The sequence below is a fragment of the Capsicum annuum genome, chromosome 3 (assembly GCF_002878395.1).
Source record: "Capsicum annuum cultivar UCD-10X-F1 chromosome 3, UCD10Xv1.1, whole genome shotgun sequence".
In the NCBI taxonomy this organism is placed as follows: domain Eukaryota; kingdom Viridiplantae; phylum Streptophyta; class Magnoliopsida; order Solanales; family Solanaceae; genus Capsicum; species Capsicum annuum.
The window spans coordinates 269160181-269181988 of NC_061113.1; the positions used below are offsets into that span (position 1 = coordinate 269160181).

Genomic DNA, 21808 nt, shown 5'->3' on the forward strand with positions numbered 1-21808 from the left:
ATCGAATTGAATATATAACTTTGTCTCTCTCTATATATGTGTGTATGTGTGTGTGTACATATATAGTTATATTTACATAAGTATAACTGTATGATGTTGATATATGTATATATCTTTACATCGAATACAATCGCACATATACAAAACTTTAATATTATGAGATTCTACACAATTAAATTACAAAAAAATCTAATTGATAAATATACAAAAATACCTTATGTTGAATCTCAACTTCATTAATCTCCGCTTTGGATTGATAAAGCTTGAAACATTTTGCTCTTTCACCATTGCTAGAATTTGCCATTTCTTTTTTTTTTCGTTGATTCACTTGTGCTGACCATTGATATTTTTGAAGCGTTGATTGAATCGTCTTTTGATTGACAATCTATCATGCTATTTCAAATTTTAACATGATCATTGCCACTTTTCCTTCGAGTCCTGCTCTCAACTTGACTTCTTTCAATTCCGCTATAAAACCTGCATTCTCACTTTCTAATTGAGAAACTCTCAAATCAAACAATGGTGTACACAATTAGTCTTATCTACATGTTCAATACCTCTTTTTACTCTCCTAAAAGGGTTTCCTCATTCATTTGAAAATTAGAAATTGGTTACTTGCACACCTAATTAACACTATATATATATATGAAAAATTGATAAAATTAGTGGGTAATGTAGATAATAACTTAAAAAAATAAAGAAGAACAAACATATATATCCGTAAAGATATAAAATTTATCGCAAAAATCAAATCTATGGGAGTTTATAGGAATAAAAAAATCTTCAACGTAATCTTTAATGGACAAAAATCAGCTAATATTTGTAGGTGAAGAAGATAATATTTGAGAAATTTTGGGAGAAAAAATAGGAAGAAATATATTCTAGGATATTTCAATTAAAAGAAGTTTGAGATTAGCACAATAAAAATCTATTGCCACCTAAAAAATTCAACATGTACTCTATTGCCACATATTACCCCAATCACATAGGAGTGAGAATAAAATATTAATTATGAGAGATAAAAATTAATTTGTCTTTATTATATATATTAGAAATTATATTTGTATAAATTGACCCACATAAAACTGAATTTTAAATAACAATTATCTGTGAATTATAATAATTTAAAATATTACCCAGATAATTATAAAAAATTTTTATTTATAAACTGTAATTTTTCCATTTAAATTATCTAACTGAAAGTACCAATCTATATAATCTCTCCACCACCGTTCTATTTTGATGTTGGAAACAAAAAACACAAATTCCGTCACTCTTTTTCCGTAGTATGTTTGGGTGAGAAGAAATGCAGAGCGGAGAAACATAGCATAGGAACAGATTAGGAGCGGTGTGAGTGGAAGTAGGAATTATGAGGGAGCTGAGAGACCTACCTTCACAATAATAATAATAATAAGGGATAATGTCTTCAAATTGCCTTCAAAATTGTTTGGTCCCTAACTCAAAACCTCAACCTTCCCCTTTCCCTTGCCATTGCAATAATACCTCTTTCTACTTCAATCTTATTCGATGTCCACAGCCGCCAATTCTTCGTCTTTACTTGAGTTCTGCGCCACCTGTTCCGCTTGCTGCTGCTCGGTCAAACTCAAACGGAGCCGAAGAAGAAGAATGTGAAGCTAGGGAGGCTGTCAGCTATTATCTTCAACAACTTGGCCTTTCTAATGAGGAATCCATGGAAATAGCCCTCAACTCGCCCAACTACCTTACCATGTTGATACACGGCGTCCGTGACCTCGATGACTTTTCCTTATGGAATTCCTGGACCACCACTACCCATGAAAAACAACAACAACAACAACCATATCTTCCACCTTTCAAGAGGAAGGTCTACCTCATCGCAAAACAAAAAGGTGATAACGGCATCATTCCCTTCTTGGAGAGTATTGGCCTCACTCTCTCTTCCGCAACCCACTTAGCTCGCTATCTTTCCTCTCAGACACTGCCTAACCTTATCAATAAGGTAATACCACTACATTTTTCTGGAATTCTAAATCTTGGTCCACAGTTGCCTATATAAATTCTATTCATGCCACGGTCAAGGCAGTTGAAAAGGTTCAGGAGTGGGCATAATGTCCTCTCTTTCTTGAGATAAAGAGGCTTGAACCCTTTTTTTATTTTTTTCTTACATGTCCTCATACCTCTTGTACTTGCTCATAGGTTAAGTATGTGAGGAAAATATTCTTCGCAAACAGCGATGATGGAGGACTTATTGCTAGAAATGCCCGGCAAATGATGATGCACTTGTCCATCAGTATTGATGACGATGTCCAGCAGACCTTGTCATTTTTTGAAAAGGTCAGTTGCCTGCTAAAATCAGGATGATTAATGAAGCTGATTTACTGCGCCTATCATGACATTTGTGGTATCGATGTGTCTTCACTTTCATTGAGCTGCCCTAAAGTCTCTGGAACTAAAATCTATTACAACTATATCTTGGTATACTCTCTCATATTCTCCTTTTATGACTATTTTTCCTAAATTGTGAAGTCTGTCATCTACAGACCACTGAAATAACTTATGGTGAACCACTACTTTATGTCATAGCCTTTAAATGACTGCTTCTCTGCAATTCATCCAGCTCCAACTAATCTTAACATATTTGTCTAACTCTAACATCCAGTCAATCCCTTACTCTCCACCATCGTCCACTTAAATCAAATAAAGCGAGTTGGAATGATACTTCCTGCCAGCAACTATATAATGATATTGTACTTTTTGTAGATTCAAGCAAGACGTGGAGGTCTACATTTGTTAGGTTCTCAAGATTCATCTTTCCGACATCTTATTGAATCATTTCCACGACTTCTATTACTACCTGGAGAGAGTCATATGAAGCGTCTGATGGTATTTCTTGATGATATTGGAGTGGTGGAAGGATGTAAGAGACAAATTCTTCTTTTGTTTCCGCCTATTATTTTCTATGACATTGAAAAGGATGTTAGACCAAGATTGCAGGCGATCCTTAAGGTATCAGCTTATTTATTAATATCTGATCTAATATTTTTCCCTCCTTACATATCTCCAACTCGCCCTCAAGTTTAACGGCTGATGGTTATCACATAAATATGATAGCAATATGCTCTATTGACTTCTGTTAATATTCCTAGAACGAGAGACAAAGGTCATTTTAGATCTTTATCCCCCCGCGCGCCCCCCGGTATGTGTGGAAGTTCTGCACCGAAGCCCGTTGGCAAAGATTTACTTATAGATGATTTTGAACAATTTTCACAGTTATTTGATATTACATCAGTTTTCAGCCTTGAACTAATATGCCAAACATAATTCTTTATAACTCTGCTGAGGAGAACTGAATCATAGCTTTAGAGTTCAGTAGAAATGTTAGTGTAGGTCTAAAATAGTTTACATACTTTCTTAGTCAAAAATTAATTTATATGTGAATAAGTTGGGCAATCTAGGAGCATTCAGTTCTAAGAGGGTGTGATTGTTGTTCATTTATTGCAAGGATGGTATTGAGGGAAAAGACTTTGGGCAGATGTTGCTGAAATATCCATGGATTCTTTCAAGGAGCATTCTGCAAAACTACGAGAACATTCTGAGTTTCTTTGATGATGAAAAGGTATTAATCTTGAATACACTATTTTGCACATGAGGCCAAGTTTCTCATTTGAGCCGTTAGTTTTTGCTATGAAATATGTTTGGTTCTAGTGGGTCTTCTGTGTAAAGTCATTGCAACTTTCTGGAAGTCCCTTGTTCCTCTGCATTTTATAGCCTTGACTTGTGGTCTCTAATTAAGTGGTGTATCCACTGTAAGAAGCCGTGGAATGGTTTCTGTTTCACTATACGCCTTGTGTTGCAGTAAGCTAGAGTATAATATGGTTGTCATTTTGCTATTGCATGTTTTGGGCAGGTGCCAAAAATTTGTGTAGCTCAGGCAATCAAAAGCTGCCCGCTCCTTTTGGGGTTGTCGGTGAACAAGCTGAAATTGGTTGTGGAACAGTTGCGTAACTTCGGCATTAGAAACCAGAAGTTGGGCAAGGTGATAGCTACAAGTCCTCAGCTACTACTGCAGAAGCCTCAGGAATTCCATCAGGTAAGAGTCCAAATTATGGTGTGCACCTATCAACATAAGCACAAACGAATGCAAGATTGTGCATTAGTTCTAATTGACATTGGAGCTTCAGTATGAGATTTTGGAATTTTTTGGTGATGGTAGTTGTACATCAACATCTTCATTTTAGTATTTTTTTTCACAATACTAGGTCAGTGAAGATGTTCTTTCCCTTTCAAAAAAAAAAAAAATCTTCACAAAGATTAGTTTAAACATGTGGACATGGGAAACTTCCCATATATGGAAAAAAGTCATATCAATCTGCTCCTTTATGTTATTTCTGAAGTATCTGTACTTATAAAGATGATTTTATGGTCTTTAGATTATAGGCTGTTGCTTGTATTTGAGGAATCCACACTTCATAACAGTGAAATATTTTATTGACCAACTTTAGATTATAGTGGTATTGCTTGTCTTTGGGGTATCCCCACTTTCTGTCAATTGGATATATTTCTTTTGAAACAGAAGTATTTCAGTAAAAGTAAGAAGAAGAAAAAGATATCATAGTCTTTCCATGCTTGTAGAACAATCAGAAATTGGAAAAGATTACCAACCCAAGACCATGTGCCGCTTCATTACAGCAGTCCCATCACTGTGGAAGATACACTTAGGTACCTTCTAGTAGTAACCAATTAGTCGAGCTCACACCTTAATTGGAGTCAACTTGAGAGTAAGAACACTCAACCTTAATCAGAATTTTTGATAAAATAACTATTTCTATTAATGAGGAAAGTTCTAGCATACAAGATGGATACACAGGGTGGAGATGAAAATATAACTATATACGAAGAACACCCAATTCCCTGAAGTTGAATGTGTATGTGGAGAATCTCATACGTCTTTTTCCATCTTTCCATCTTTTTCTCCAACCAAGTTGACACTGCTTCCCTCTTCTTGGTTTCCAATAGATCTGGTTTGAGAAGGGGATGCTTCTGCCATCATAGTTCTCCCTTGTGCTTCAATTCTCACAAGAGACTCTCATTTCTTGAAACCATCCTTTCAATTTTCTGACATCTTTTCTTACCCCTGCTAAATTAGTCTCCACTTGTTCAAATCATCCTTCCATTTTACTCACCATTTCCGAACGTTACTGTTTTGATACCAAATTGATAGACTTCTCTGAAGAAAATACAAAATAAAGTAACAAATATTAATATTTATACTAAATACACTGATATTACAATAAGAAATTGAAAACAACCACTCAAACACTGGTTATGTTAGAATTTGGAGCTTAAGAGAAGGAAAAAGATGAAGTTCAACAGTAGCTTCCATTCATACATTCATACATACCAACATCTTACAAAAGACTACACTTATAGCTATAAGAGTCTTACAAGACACACTTCACATAATGTCTTAATGTCTTACAAGACACACTATCTTACAAGACACACTTTTCAAAATAAGGACTATCATTTATTTTTTAAAATAAAACTAAACATAATATTAAAAGAAAATGTTAAACAAAAGACTATCTAGAAAAATCTCATAGTCTAACACTCCTCCTTGAGATTTTTCTTGGATACTCCCAGCATAGCCCTTAGAACTTTAAATTTCCCCTTAGGAAGAGCCTTGATCAAAATATCTGCAATTTGCTGATCGGAGCTGCAATGAACAAGATTAACTTCGCCATCCTTCTCTGCTTGCCTGATAGCGTGAAACCTCACATTTATATGCTTGCTACGACCATGTTGCACTGGATTTTTGGCCATAGAAATTGCTGACTTGTTGTCAACCTTAATGACAGTAGCTTCAACTTGATTTTGCTCTAAATCACGTAGAATTTTTCGTAACCATAGAGCCTGATTAGTTGCACTAGCAGCAACAATGTATTCTGCTTCTGCAGATGATTGAGCTACCACATCTTGCATCTTTGAATTCCATGAGAACATGCCTGAACCAAGTGTAAAAGCATATCCAGAAGTGCTTTTCATGTCATCAACTCCTGCCCAATCACTATCTGCATAACCTATCAATTGCCCTTGCTCTTCCCTTTTAAACCAAATACCATAATTAACAGTTCCGTTGATATACCTCAATGTTCGTTTAGCAATACAAAGATGAACTTGACTTGGAGAATGCATAAACCTTGACAAAAGATTTGTTGCGAACATGAGATCAAGTCTTATTGCTGTCAAATATAGAAAACTACCAATTAGACTTCGGTAAATTGTTGGATCAACCTATCACCTCCTTCAGACTTCGAGATCTTTTCATTGTGAACTAGTGGGGTCGATACAGACTTACACTTTTCCATCTTGAATTTTTTAAGAACATCCCATGCATATTTCCTCTGAGAAATGAAGGTTCCATCAGTAGCTTGATGAATCTCCATTCCTAGAAAGTAATTCATTTCACCCAAATCTGACATCTCAAACTTGGTCTCCATTTCTTGCTTGAATTGATTCACCATAGCTTTATTGCTTTCGGTTACCAGAAGATCATTAACATAGAGTGATACACAAGAACATCTCCACCTTTAGCCCCTTTCACATATAAAGTGACTTCATTTTCACTTCTGTTGAAGCCACAATGAATGAGATGATCATCAATCTTACCGTACCATGCTCGAGGAGCCTGTTTAAATCCATGCAATGCCTTGTGTAATCTGTAAACTTTATCCTCCCTTCCTTCAACTTGAAATCCTTCAGGTTGGTCGACATAAATTTGTTCCTGCAATGGTCCATTTAAGAATGCCGACTTCACATCCAAATGATACAACTTCCAATTTGATTGAGCTGCCAAAGCAAATAGAAGTATCATATCATGTCTTGCAACAGGTGCAAATGTGTCTCCATAATCCAGACCCGCAACTTGCGCATAACCTTTCACAACAAGCATTGCTTTGTGTTTATTAACTGAACCACCTGGATTACATTTGGTTCTATAAACCCATTTCACCCCTATTACATTTCTGTCTTTGGGTTTATCAACCAACTTCCAAGTGTTGTTCTTCTCTATCATACCAATCTCCTTCTTCATTGCTTCAATCCAAACATCATGTTTTGATGTTTCTTGATATGTATTGGGTTCCAAGATTGCAACATTGCATCTTTTATATATCTTGGAAAGGGACCTTGTCTTCAAAATTGGCGAATCAAGTGAGGATTCACCATCTGATTCTTCAGCTTCTTCCAAATTTTCAGAGCGGAATGGTTGTTTTTCAGGCAGCGGATTCAAGTTCAGATAACCTGCATTTTTTTTCCTCAACTTGCTCCTTATTCCAATTCCAATAAGCATGCTCATCCACTACTACATCTCTTCTGATGGAAATACCTTTTGTTTGCAAGTTGAAAACTCTATAACCTTTGGTTTGCAATGAATAACCAATAAAGATCCCCAATTCACCTTTCGGTTCAAGCTTGCTTTTTCTCACCGAAGGAACATGAGAATAACATATTGAACCAAAGATTTTTAAGTGCTTGACAGATGGTCTTTTTCCACTCCATGCCTCAATAGGAGTTTTATCACCCACCACTTTAGTTGGCAGCCTATTCAACAAATAAACTGAAGTAGAAAAAGCCTCTGCCCAAAAACTTTGCGGTAGTTTCTTTTTAAGCAACAATCATCTGTCCATTTCAACTACCGTCCTATTCTTCCTCTCTGAAACCCCATTCTGTTCTGGTGAATAACTTACTGTCAGCGTGTGATCAGTCCCCGCATCTTCACAATACTTATTGAACTCATTTGAGTTGTATTCACCTCCATTGTTTGACCTCAAAGCCTTCAGCTTGCAGCCACTCTACCTTTCAACAAAAGCTTTAAATTTCTTGAAGACTAAGAATACTTGAGACTTGTTACTCAAAAAATACACCTAGGTCATCCTTGTTAAGTCATCAATAAACAACACAAAATATTTATTTTGACCCAAGGATGATGTCTTCATAGGTCCACATACATCAGCGTGAGCAAGTTCAAGTTTTTCAGTTGCCCTCTAAGTAGCACTTTTAGGAAATGCTTTCCTGTGAACCTTACCCATCTGACATGACCCGCACACTTCTTTAGATAGTGAGATCTCAGGTAAATCCTTAGTCAAGCCCTTCTCATACATAGATTTTAAAGTGGCATAGTTAGAATGCCCATATCTTCTATGCCATAATCACGAATCGTCCAATCTTACAAAATTGGCACTATCAAACTTTCCATCTACTGGAAAGATCCTATTCACCATTTCTACTTTGTCAATCAAAGTATTAACAACAACAACAAACTCAGTGTATTCCCACATAGTGAGGTCTGGGGAGGGTAAGATGTACGCAATCCATACCTCTACCTCTAAAGGTCAATCAAAGTATCATCAACATAAAAATCAAACAATGCTTTCCCTTAAAAAGTAAGGAGTAACCTTTAGACATCATTTGGCCAACAGTCAACAGGTTAGATGCTAAAGAAGGAACATACAACAGATCATGTGTAAGCTTTGTACCTTGGTTAGTTTGAAAGGGAACTGAATCCTTTTCATGTGCTTCTAATGTTGCACCGTTTCCCATCCTAACTTTAGCTTTAAGTGACTTGTCATGTGTGTGAAACATGAGCTCATTATATGACATGTGATTTGTGCATTCACTGTCTAGGAACCATTTGGATTGGTTGGTTGTGCTTTCTTTATGAGTAGCCATAAACAAGCTTTCTTCCTTTTCCAACTCTTCACTGTAATTTGCCTGCTGAACAATGTTGTTGTGGTTTATTCTGCTTGGCCTTGCAATTCTTCTCAATATGACCCATTTTTCTATAAAATTGGCATTGAATTGATGGCTTTCCTTTGAACCAGCAATCCTTTTCTTGACGATTGGTTCTTTTATGGTGGACGCAAGGTGGAAACTTTCCTTTCTGTGAAGATTCCGTCCATGGCTTTCTCTTTGCTACTTTATCTCCTTCCATCCTCCTATTATCCTTCACAGGTTGCTTGCCTTTGTTCTTTGCTTGCAATGCCACTTCTTCTACTTCTTCATCTCTTATACTTGTAATTTGTTCTTGGGCGTGCAACTTGTTAATCAGCTCTACGACGGATAAAGTCTTCAAATCACAAGATTTCTCTATTGCTGAAATCTTAGACTCGAACCTTATTGGTAAGCTTATCATCATCTATTCCACCACCATTGAATCTGCAAAAGTTTCACCAAATAATCTTATCTTGCTTACAATTTTCAGTAGTTTGGCAGAGTATTCTTTCACAGTATCTCCTTCTTTCATTCTTTTGAGAGTTAAGAGCTTGACAGTTTTTACTCTGTCACTTCCATCGAACTCCTCTTTTAGCTTCTCCCATACTTTTTTAGGTGTTTCACAAGCCATTATGAAAGTGCTGAATGAGGACAATGAGGGCCTTTGGTTTCTTGGACTTTGCATCTTTATAATTCTTCATTTGTGCAACAGTTGGATTTGGTCCCAATGGAGGGGGATCATCTTCACTTTCAACTGTTTCCCATAGACTAAGAGCTTTGAGACAAGCCTTCATCTTTATCACCCGGATGTCATAATTTTCTCCTGTAAACATAGGAGGGCCTGCACCCAAGAAGTTGTTGGATGCCATGTTACTGCTGCTCAGCTCTCTCGACTTAGAAGAACTGAAGAATAAACTAATCTCTATGCCTTCACAGATCCTTCAAGAAGATTGACTCTGATACCACTGTTAGAATTTGGAGCTTAAGAGAAGGAAAAAGATGAAATTCAGCAATAGCTTTCATTCTTTCATACTTACCAACATTTTACAAAAGACACTATCTTATAAGACACACTTTTCAAAATAAGGACTACCATTTATTTTTTAAAATAAAATTAAACATAATATTAAAAGAAACTATTAAACAAAAGACTATCCAGAAAAATCTCATAGTCTAACAGGTTACACGTAAAACATTGCTAGTACTATAACCTATATCCTAATACATTCAGTTATACAGTACATAAAGTTTACACACAGATTTCAGCATTCCCAGACATTTGAAGGCTAGAACTCTCCCAGATTTCCTTTTTCCTTTTTCTGAATGCCCGACCCTTTTTCTACGGAATAAACTACCCTGTAACTGTCTCATGATAGTTACGAAGTCTTTTAACTGTTTATTTTGGCCTCCTGAAATAAGTTTTTTTAACTTGAGACACATCAAATTGCTTTTTTATTTATTTATTTTTTGATAAGGTAAATAAGTTTATTAACATTTGGGGGAAACCTCGTATGCATACACTAAAAAAGGAGAGAACCTACGTTATAATATGGTTCTCAACAAAAGAGGTCCAACCCTCTATACAAATTGGGACTTCGCAAGTACACCAAAAGTAAACTAGGTACAAAATGCTACTCTTTAATTTTACGAAATCAAGTTTTACCCCCTTCAAAAGCCCTCATATTCCTCTCTTTCCAAATGACCCACATAATTGCTAAGGGGGCAACGCTCCATGCTTTTGGACTTTCGTTCCCCCTTTTAAGAGTCCAACTTTGTAAAGCCTCCTTCACTGTACCCGGCTTGACCCATTGCGTCCTAAACAAATTTAAGGCCACCCTCCATAACTTACTAGCCACCTTACAATGCAGAAGAAGATGATCTACACTTTCACCGGTACTTTTACACATGAAGACTTCTTTCTCAAATTCAACGCTGTTAATATCACACCCCTTGCCGCCAACCATACAAAATTTTATGATGATGCTGGAACATTTTTGTCGATTACCACAGATACATTTTTTTTTTTTTTTTGGTGAATGTGAGTAGTATAATCATCTCAGCACCTGTTATATGAATTTCTGTTTTTAGTGGGAGTAATAATCATCATCTCCAGGTAGTATGCTTCTTAAGGGATCTAGGTCTGGATGATGATATTATTGGTAGGATACTTGGTCGCTGTCCTGAAATTTTTGCATCGAGCATCGGGAGAACTCTTAAGAGGAAACTCAATTTCCTAATTGGTATTGGAGTTTCCAGAAGTCATCTTCCCAGGATTGTCAGGAAATATCCCGAGTTTTTTGTATGCGACATCCACAGAGCTTTACGTCCAAGGTAAAACATCCTATTCTCTGGTATATGCTTAAGTTCAATTAAATTCTCTCAAGGGTTAGTGGTCAATGAAGCGGGAAGAGAACCATGAGATGTCAAGTTTAAATCCCAGTGGAGACACATAACACTGGGTATCTCTTCCTATCTTGCCTAAGCCTTGGTGGGCAGAACTATCTGGCACTTGTGCTGGTGGGAGGTAGTCGGTATCCAGTAGAATAGTCGAGGTGCGCACAAGCTATCATGGACACCATTGTCATTAAAAAATGAAGTTGTTCAAGATGAAGGTATTTGTGAAAACATATGTAACACTTGACTGTCTGAAAATAGCTTGATCTCTGTCATTTGCCAAGAGTTAAAATATGATTTTTTGAATACTCAAAAAGACAAGTTGTACTAACTTTTGCCGTTTATGAATATTTAATTTTTCCTGTAGTTCATATCTCTGACCCTCGGTGGTTTGGGAATTGAGATGTCGTTGATTGATTGATCCTTATGAATGTATAAATTCATTTTACAAGGAAAACTTATTCCAAGTCCAGTTTAAATCGAGAAATGGGTGAAGTATGTCCTAGTAGAATAGTAATATCAATTTGGGCGAATTAAGTAGATAACAACATTTCACGATGCTACAATTTCAATCTAGTTTTACATTTTGCTGTCCGTATAAAACAATGTACAATTATTAGATAACATACATAATACATGTCTTTACAGCTTTGCTTGGTACCTTGTGTTGTGACGATGCTTTTCTAATTTTCAATTTGAGCAGAATGACATACTTGATGCATGTTGGGCTTTCAAAGAGGGAAGTAGCACTAATGGTTAGCAGGTTTTCACCATTGCTTGGCTACAGCATAGACGAAGTTCTCAAGCCTAAGGTAGAATTTCTGAGGAACTCAATGGGAAAACCAATAAGTGATTTAGTTGAATACCCAAGATATTTCAGCTACTCTTTAGAGAAGAGGATAAAACCTAGATTTTGGGTGCTCAAGGGTAGAAACATGGAATGCAGCTTGAAAAGTATGTTGGGTAAAAATGATGAAGAATTTGCTGCGGAGTTTGGCGAGGCGAAGATGCTTGTTCCCCCACTTTAATCCTGCTACTTCTTCTCAAGATTCAAGTAGATGCGCGAATCAATTGATGGCTGGTGGTGCATGTGCACAGGTTACTTGTTTATTTTCCTTGTGAATAGCTAGTATCAGATCACATTATTCTTTCTGTCCTACGTTCGTGCTTCACCATTGAGCATATTTGAGAATATAAGCTCAAAATTGTCCCTTATCTATGACTGCAGATTCAAAGTCATCCCTCTTTTTCACATGGAGCACAAATAGTCTTCCATGTTTAAAATATGAATTGCTACACTTTTTTAAGTACATTTTTAACACCTTTGTTTGTAACTTAAAATTCTCTCTCACGAGGAGGACCGGAGATATGTCACCTTCTATTCAATGTAGTCACCACTCCTGGCTTCAAAGAAGAGGCTAAAAATAGACAAAAGAAGTGAAGTTCAGAGAGCAGCATGTACAAATAGTGATCGAAGATCAAAATAATAACAGAAAAAAAAAAATACAGAACTGAAAATGGGTTGACATCTTGTGACACATTCTACAGTAAAACGTCACTAAATTAATATATTAAACTAATACTCGATTAGTTAATACACTCTCTAAGATGATATTTTTCTTCAGTCCCGACTTGGGCCAATGAAAAAAACGTTCGTTTCGACAAGATACTATATTTTTGGAAGATCCTTATATAGAGCTATAGGTGTCACGTCCCAAAATAATCCTTAGACGTGACTGGCTTCTGCTAACACCACTTGTTGGGAGAACCAATTTTCTATACATTCACATGGTCTACAAACACACATATACAACCCCACATGCATAAAATAATCATTTACACAAAGTAACTATCCAACAAGATACCACTTAGAGTTTTATGAAAATGGCAATAGTTTAGATATCAAATCGAATTAAGAAGCATACACAATGCTCCAAAGGAATTAAGAAGCATACACAATGCCCCAAAGGAATTAAGAAGCATACACAATGCCCCAATCTCACAGTACACAAGCATATCACATCACAAAATAATTTATAAAAGGAGAATTAGTATTCTTAACATAAAGTATATGCGGCCGGCCTTAAAGACCGTTAATTCTGCCAAGCACACGCTCGTCCCAACACATGGACCGGACAGATAAAAATATATTCTTAAAATAAATTTGAAAAGCAAACACCAAAGCTTAAAGTCTCACTTACCTCGCTAACAACAAGTTCTCCAACTTCACTATGCATAGAACACCAATCAACTAGCCTCCAATGGCTTCAATCTACGCAACAATATTAAATAAAAATATCAATTCTATTATTCGGGGTCAAGTCTCAACATCGCTAACTTTTAAATTTAGACTTAAATCTCAATATCTCACACCTTAACCCATAAATTAAGGATAATCTAACAAGGGAAGGCTGACAAACAAAGAATTTCAAAATACTAGCCAATGATTTCTCTCATCAATATTTAATGATTGCCTCATCATGAATATTTTCTAATGATTTGCTTAAAGTGTTAACAACAGAAAATTGAAACAACATGTGTAAAGAAAATATACTTTGTGCCTGAAGTTACATACTTTGATTCCTTTCTTTCTATGTATTTTTTCCACTGCCTAATTAGCATTAGCCAACGTTAATTCTTTCACTACAGTAGCAGCCACCCACCCACGAGTCTCCAATTTACAAATTATGTCCAATATCTCTCGATCATACATGACAACTTTTCTTTTTTTCTCTCCTTTTCTTTTTCCCGACAAGAACGTTACCACTATATAAAATTAATTTAGACGAAAGATAGAGAAAATCTCATACCTGACAGTTAATCTCTATCGAGCTACCTTTCTATGTTGCTTTGCTTCCTTCTCCAGAATAATGGGATAAAAAGAAATAGCCCTAGAGTTCTATTTGTAGTGTTTCAGTCGTGAAACTGAAGGAAAAGATTAGACCTTTGGTTTGCTCTCTTTTAATTCCTTAATCAATATCAATTATTGGTTATAATTACCAATTAACTCTTCATTAAAAATAATAATAAATTGGAATATTACATTCTCCCCCACTTAAAATAACGTTCGTCCTCGAACGTGACAATCATATAAGAAACGTCAAATAAATGTGGAAATCTAACTCGCTCGTGACAAGTGAAAAGCAAGATGAACTATGAGCAACCTAGGTAGCTCGGAAAAATAAATCTGAAAATACACCAACAAATTCTTGAATAATCGAAAAATTACCAATAGTAACATCTCAGCTCATGCATCATATGTACAGTAGTATAAAACACCAACACCCGTGATCAACCATTCGTCGTGCCCTTACATAAAATATTATCCTTGAGTCACAATGGTCATACCTTCCACACTAAAGGTGGTTTTTTCAAAAAAATAGAAACGTATAAGTTTAGGATAACAACTAATCAAAGCATAATATGATGTCAACCAGTCCATACACATAATCACATCAAAGTCAAACATAGGTAGCACAAGTAGATCAACTATGATGCCGCTGTGCTAAATAGATATCACGCAATATTCATAAACTTTCTCCATTAATGAAGTGTCCCTACTAAGTCATAACCATATATAGAACAATAAGAGTCTCAACTTTTCTTTATAAGAATAAAACAATATATGAAGATAAAACAAATACGTAGAACAAAGATCAATAAAGAAATATCCCTCAAGAGAATTAACAATATAATACCCGTGACCACCGCATCAGGTGCCTCATTATCCTGTCTAGCTATAGCGAAGAATCTCGGTGGTCCACCCCCTATTTGAGCAACCTGCGCACCCTATCGATTTTGTCCATAAGCACCCTGTGGAGCAGCTCTAGCCGGTTGAGCTTGGGTTTGTGCTCCTGCAACATTTCTTTGCACCTGAGTAGTAGCTTGACTAGACCCAGAATCTCCCTTAGGACAAAACTTAGCAATATGTACCTGCTCACCATAAGTATAGCAAGCCTTATTTGCTCTGTAACAACGACCACTGTTATTTCTACCACAATTGGAACACCACAGATGCTGACTTTACTGATAAGAACTGTTACCCTTCCTCTGCATCTGTTGTTCGCCCTGTCTAGCTGAATAATTGTTCCTCAAAGACTGTCCCACAAACTTTGACTGCGTAGGCCTGGACTACCTATAATAAAAACTACTATTGCCCTCAGATTGAGCACCACTAAATACACCTGAATTACGTGCCTTTTTGTTTTCTCGATTAATTCTGTCCATCTTATAATAGGACTTGGAACGAAGAGCAATGTCAAATACCTCAGAATAGGACCTATTACGCACATCACGTATCACTGGACCACGATAACGAGCCTTAAGCTCGAGGCCCTGGCCGCGACGGGCATCCCGAACCACACAGGCCCGAGATACCCCTATCTCCGCCCAACCCAATAGTGATATTGTCCGCTCTAGGCCCAGGCCCGCATGGTTTTAAAATGCGTCACTAGGGAGTAAGGCTTTATTACTTATATACCCAGTATCCCTCCTGTGTTTTGCCGATATGGGACATCTTCCTAAGTTGGGATGTTACATACACCCTCCTTACGGAAGTTGGGGTGTTACATACACCCCCCTTACGGACTCAGCGTCCTCGCTGAGGTTTACCCCACCGAATGGGATTTGCCTACACTTAGGACTGAGGTTTGCCCCGCCTTATCGGGATTCACCTACACTCAGTTTGAACTATGGCCCACATCGACAGGGACGACACAAGAGCGACTCTGATATCATTTTGTCACGACTTGACCCGAGGCCCTGGCCTCGACGGGCATCTCAAACCACATAGATCCGAGATACCCCCGTCTCCGCCCAACCCACTAGTGATACTGTCCGCTCTGGGCCCAGGCCCGCATGGTTTTAAAATGCGTTACTAGGGAGTAAGACTTTATTACTTATATACCCAGTATCCCTCCTGTGTTTTGCCGATGTGGGACTTCTTCCTAAGTTGGGGTGTTACAATAGGTTCCATTAATATGATAAATTAATAATTCTTTAAAATCACAAAAATATTTAAGACAATTTCGTGAAATATAATTTGATTGTCTTTTATTTTTTAAAAATGTTTAAATCTAGTTGAAGCTCATTTCTGATTTTTTTATTGCATTCAAAAGTTTTGGTCCTTTTTTTTGAACTGCACTAAAAAATTGTGAAGAATTCTAGACGTGATAAGTACTTCCTTATGCGTAATCAGTTCCAAAGGTATTGTATCATCTTCAACTTCATCATCAACATTGTTTTCTCTTATGGTATCCACAATTTATTTTAAACTCTAGACCTTTGATCATGTATCATTTTCACTTGGGGTAATCCAACGTGCTAGTGACATTCATTTTATTATAGTAATCACAATCATTAATCATGACCTCAAGTTTATGAATATGATTTTCACTTATGGGTTCATATAAATTCCTTAAGAATGAACATGAGGTACAATAAATATGTACAATGGTTTTGATATAATCTAAATTAACCTTCATTGAATTTCGAAAACACTTTTTAAATTAATAAATATTAATTTATCAATTAAATATACCTTTATAAAACACTTTTTAAATATTCTAATGCAATATGGAAAGCACTTGCGTTATTTCTTAGAACTCACTCGTGCTCTGAAAACTCACACCTGCCATTATTTGTTATATGACCAGCCTGATGTGCATCACTTTTAGTCTGCTTTTTTATATATTATTTTGTTATCTATCCAGTCAACAAATTAAAATGAGTCTGCAATTTTGGAGTACTTCACATTTTTATCAAGTATAGCTGACTCCTTGAAGGAAGCATCACTTGTCATCAGTCACGCAGGTAAATTATGGAAGGCGATTAATTTAACTTATGTCAATTTAGTTTTTGGATATCATTCATAAGATTATACCTTATATGATGACAGAAATGTACGTATCTCTATATTATAGATGCCCTTTTAGTGTGATATGTAAAAAGAAAGAAAAACCACATTAATATTTAATCACAAGAAGAAAACCTGCATTTTATATTTTTCTTTTGGGTCGCGGATATATGAAGCAGACTCTGTACCTCACAAAAGTAAGTAACGTCTGCGTATGTACATCCTACCCTCCCAGACTTCACGTGTGAAATTACTTCATCTTATTCTTACTGCAACAACAATTAACTTTTATTATCTATTTGACTGGAAAAAAAAAAGCTATATACTTACTGCAACAACAATTAACTTTAATTATCTATTTGACTGATAAAAAAATCTATATACTTACTGCAACAATATTTAACATTTATTATCTATTTGACTGATAAAAAAAACTAAGTCTAACCCTCAACAAATTGATGCTATTGTTGAGCCTATTTTGTAATTTGAAACAGATTGAATTTAATTTACACTCAAATTACGATAAACTTCTTTAAACACTACATTTGTTGCTTCATTTGAAACTTCTCCTTCATCATCATATGTCAAAATCTTTAATCCTTGTCTTCGTGTCACCCGTGATAGTGCAACGTATAGGTGGCCATGTGTGAACATTACTTTCTTCAAATATAGCCCAACATGAGATAAAGATTGTCCTTGGCTCTTATTGATAGTCATGACAAATGATACAACTATTAGAAACTGTTTTTTTTTTTAAAAAACTTAAAGGGTATTCTTAAATCAAACGGGAGTCAGTGACATTCTTGGTATGAAAAACCTTTTGTCCAATCATATGTCCTGATAAGACTTTCGCCTCGATAACCAAATTTCCAATTCTTGTGATAATTAATCTTGTTCCATTACAAAGCCCTGAAGATTGATCTATATTTCTCAATAACATTACGGATACACCAACTTTTAAAGTGATGGATCCGATCACCCTAAAAAAAATGAATTTAGAATATTGAATAATGAATCAGACAAAGTTAGTAATAGTATTATAAAGAAATTAGAAAATGTTGGATACCTGTTCTTCCTGCAGAATCAATTCATCCTGCTGAATCATTTCAATTACGTACAAAGCGTCGATATTAAAGCGATCTTTCACTTCTGATCCCATAGCCGAACAACCAAGACTTTTAATTTCCAATGCATTTTAGTGATAGTTATGTCTTTGATGAAGTCTGACATTTTTTAGAGTATGTAGGTATCCGTAAATTATGGTAAGGGATTACAGAATTGGAGTTATTTAAGAACTCACAATTTTTCTTGAAACTTTCTGTATAAGGATTTTAAGAGTTAGAAGTGGTATTACATTAGAATTGGACTTAATTTATTGATGAAGGGGAAGAAGAATCAGGGCAGTTAACCATAAGGATAAGAAGATGCAGTTGTGAAAATTCAACTGTGATAAATAGAATTCAATTGTGTACTGGATAAATAAGATGGTGATAAAAGAGTTATAATATGCCTTGGTAACTTATATAATTATATATCCATCAGAAATTTTAATTCAACTTTATCAATTTGTTTATATTTGCCACATTATTCATATTAATTTTTTTTTATATTAATGTAATATTGAATGACTAACATATATATATATTTATTTGCAATTCAATGCAGATGGATATTGTATATGATGACATATGGTTCAGTGAGGAGGTTGCATCATAATCAAAATTTGACTATAGTGATGCCAATATACTATTAAAATGAATGTTGCTTTCAAGTAAAAGATTTATAATAAACAGTGCATTTTATTTAAGATGTTATTGATAATGTTCAGTTACGTTTTATTTTAAAAATAAATAAATAAATAATGTAGTTACATATTACAAATTTAATGTCAAATTTTGTTCTATAGATAAAGTAAATGTAGTTCATATTTTATGTTTTATTAAATTATTGTGTAAAAGGTAACAGTTATAACTAATATATCAACAATTATAACTAATATATCAACAATTTGATCTTAAAATATAAAATTGCTAATATTTGTTTGTTAGGTAACGTAGAAGTTTTGGAAAAAAATAATAAAAATCTAATGTAATTATAACCAATTTATAGTATGTAATATTATAGTGTAAAGGGTAGCAATTATAACCAACAAATATACCAACATTCGAACTAAAAATTTAAAATTGTAAATTAATTGGTAATTTCATTTTGAAATTTTTAAAACAACAAATGAATTAAAAATTTAAAATCGTAAATTAATTGGTAATTTGTTTTTGAAAATTTTAAAACAACAAATCATTATAAAATTAGGTAACTGAAATTTTGAATTCAAAATTTTTGAACCAACTGGTTAAACAACTTTTTCCTAACTAATTAACTAAACTGACGTGTTAACGTGTAATGGTGCCACTTGGCTAAATAATAATATATAGATAGATTGAGATAAATAATTGACTTTGCGACCTCCCGCATTGCTTCAAACAATTAACTGTCCGACGCAAAAGGTTTGTAACGGCAGACCTCATCTGATGGCCGTTGCAACAACAGCGACGTCGACTCACTTTACGCAACTGTTGAAGTCTCGCTCATCAACATTCTCTTTCAGGTACAATTGTCTATGCTGCTCTTCTACTGATTCAAATTCACCCCGTGGTTTCGGCAACACGAACAAGGTACTACTGCTTATCATCTCCAGAGTCCAGAGACCCTTTTAATTTTGGATCTATTTCTATACTGTGTTATTGCTACTTCAATTCAGGGCAAGAATTCTGCAACCGCCAGAAAGCAGGCCAAGGGTACAGTGCCTCCCCGAAGGTATGCTTCTCTCTTACTTCCTCTGTGGAACTTCTTGTTTTAAATGAACGATACTTCCTAACCACCATTATCTACTCTTGTCTATTTTTAGAAGTCATTTGCATTAATTTTCTTGCAATCTCATGAAGGAGAGGGAAAAAATATCTCTCTTAGAAAAGTGCTTTTAACCATTCATCTGTTGTATTCATGGTTCATATTTCAAGCACTTTGCCCAAGGTATGCAATATATTTTGTTACTTTGTGGATTTACTTTATGTGAAAATCAATTTGAAAGTTTTTTCCATTTTATGCCTTTTATGCTGAAGTTAAAACTCAATTTAATACTATTTTACTACATTAAGGAGTGATTATGCTAAAGAATACATGTTAGAATCATTTCAATCCTATTTGCGACGACATGAGTGTCTCCATCAGTCATCTTGTATGGATACACCTTCTCAAAATACAGTTGTTGAGAGGAACGAACGTCTACTTGAGACAACTGGGGCACTATTTTCCCAAACGAAGGTTCCTAAGCAATTTTGAGTCGATGCGGTTTCTACGTCATGATTTCTTATTAATGGTATGGCATATGCCGTGCTTACAATGCTTGCTGGTGGTGTGCCTTATTCTGTTCTCTTCCCAAGTGAGACTATTTCTAGTGGAGCATAGGGTGTTTAGAAGCACATTTTATGTTCGAGATGTCCGACCATTTGTCACCAAGTTAGACTCAAAGGCCTTGAATTTTTTTTTTTTTTTTTTTTTGTGATATTTTGTCTTCAGAAGGGTATTGTTGTTATTTCCTGAACATGGCCAATATTTGGTGTCATTGATATATACATCCTTTGCCAGTCAGAGGGGAGAGAGATGAGTGGTTAATTGACCATGTCATAGGTGAACAATCAAATGTCTCATGAGTAAGCAACTGCACCACTTTCTCCAGTAAGATTGTCGTTGTTCAAGTCTACTCTAGTAGGTGAGAGAACAATAATACATGTCTTGTACTAGTTCCTCCTGTATATGCTCGACTAACATGTCAGACACGTGGCACAACTGGAGAGTATGCTACGATAAAAAGGTTAAGTGTCACTCTCATAACCAGGGCTTATTTTGAAGGACGCTGGATCCATTACGTGGACAAGAAGATATGGGGGACAAGAATGTTAGGCAGTTCAGGCATGCGGGCGAGCTCAGTATTGAGCTGTGCACAACCAGAATTTTGGCTGGCACAAATGAGGGATGGACACACGTCATGTTGTGATTAGTATTAGTCCTTAGGGCATAGTAGAAATATTATCAATAATGGTTTCATTCATGTAATCTATAAGTAGCCTGCTCCCTCAATCTTTAGGGACAACCAGAAAATAATAGAAAGAGATATTACTTTGAGCTCATATGACTTTGTGTTTGTTATTCTTGCAAGAATGGTGTTTCTTGGCCACAAGTCTGAGAATTCAGAATCGACTCCTAAAGCCTTGGAACGTTGAATATGTTTCTTGGCAAATTTCACCCTCTAACTAGTGTTTGTAGGGATCAATGGTGGACTAGGATCATGTCATAGGTCAGGATCGGGGTTGGGGTCGGGGTTAGGAGCTGGACTACGGGCGGGGTAAGGGCGGGGTCTAGTTCTGGTGAGGGGTTAGGGTCGGGTCTACGATCTAGTGTAGGGTTGGGGGTGAGGAGTAGTAGGGTTAGGCGGGATAGAGAGCTTCCAAACCGAGGGTTGGTTCTTGAAACATAGGTACTCTTCAGGGTAAGTCTATAAAGCTCGTAAAGATCCTTAAAAAGAGGTGGATTAGTATAGCTTGTGTCTAGGAAACCTAATGGGTAGGCTTTAAGGCGAAAGATGTGGACGGATATAAGTTGTGGTACTCGGGTAGCGTGAGATATAGGAATGAGGTAGATATCGTAGTAGATGAAGATCTAGGGGGCAGGTGGTGGAGGTTAAGCAGTTTAACGATAGGTTGATATCGATTAAGTTGGTCATTGGAGGATCTTCGTTGAATGTTATTAGTG

At 35.8% G+C, this 21808-nt stretch overlaps 2 protein-coding genes across 6 annotated transcripts in view; both read left to right on the forward strand.

The window, feature by feature from the left end:
* Positions 1 to 1220: 1220 nt before the first annotated feature.
* Positions 1221 to 12466, forward strand: LOC107861579 (transcription termination factor MTERF2, chloroplastic). Of its 2 annotated transcripts, XM_016706854.2 has the most exons (7): positions 1221 to 1978; positions 2176 to 2313; positions 2740 to 2985; positions 3482 to 3595; positions 3887 to 4069; positions 10865 to 11082; positions 11849 to 12466. In XM_016706854.2, the coding sequence occupies exons 1-7, from the start codon at positions 1421 to 1423 to the stop codon at positions 12171 to 12173; spliced, it is 1782 nt and encodes a 593-aa protein (XP_016562340.2). In that variant the 5' UTR covers positions 1221 to 1420; the 3' UTR covers positions 12174 to 12466. The 2 variants fall into 2 exon arrangements, with proteins under 2 accessions (XP_016562340.2, XP_016562341.2); XM_016706855.2 differs by lacking the exon at positions 10865 to 11082.
* Positions 12467 to 19449: 6983 nt separating this feature from the next.
* The window catches only part of LOC107861580, a 33583-nt gene continuing 31224 nt past the window's right edge, over positions 19450 to 21808 (forward strand). For 3 of the 4 annotated variants that reach the window (XM_047410218.1, XM_047410217.1, XM_047410216.1), the window contains exons 1-2: positions 19460 to 19671; positions 19758 to 19813. In XM_047410218.1, coding sequence (XP_047266174.1) covers positions 19528 to 19671; positions 19758 to 19813 — 200 coding nt within the window. In that variant the 5' untranslated portion in view covers positions 19460 to 19527. Of the gene's footprint in view, positions 19672 to 19757; positions 19814 to 21808 lie in introns of all 4 variants that reach the window. The other variant, XM_016706856.2, reaches the window with a different exon arrangement.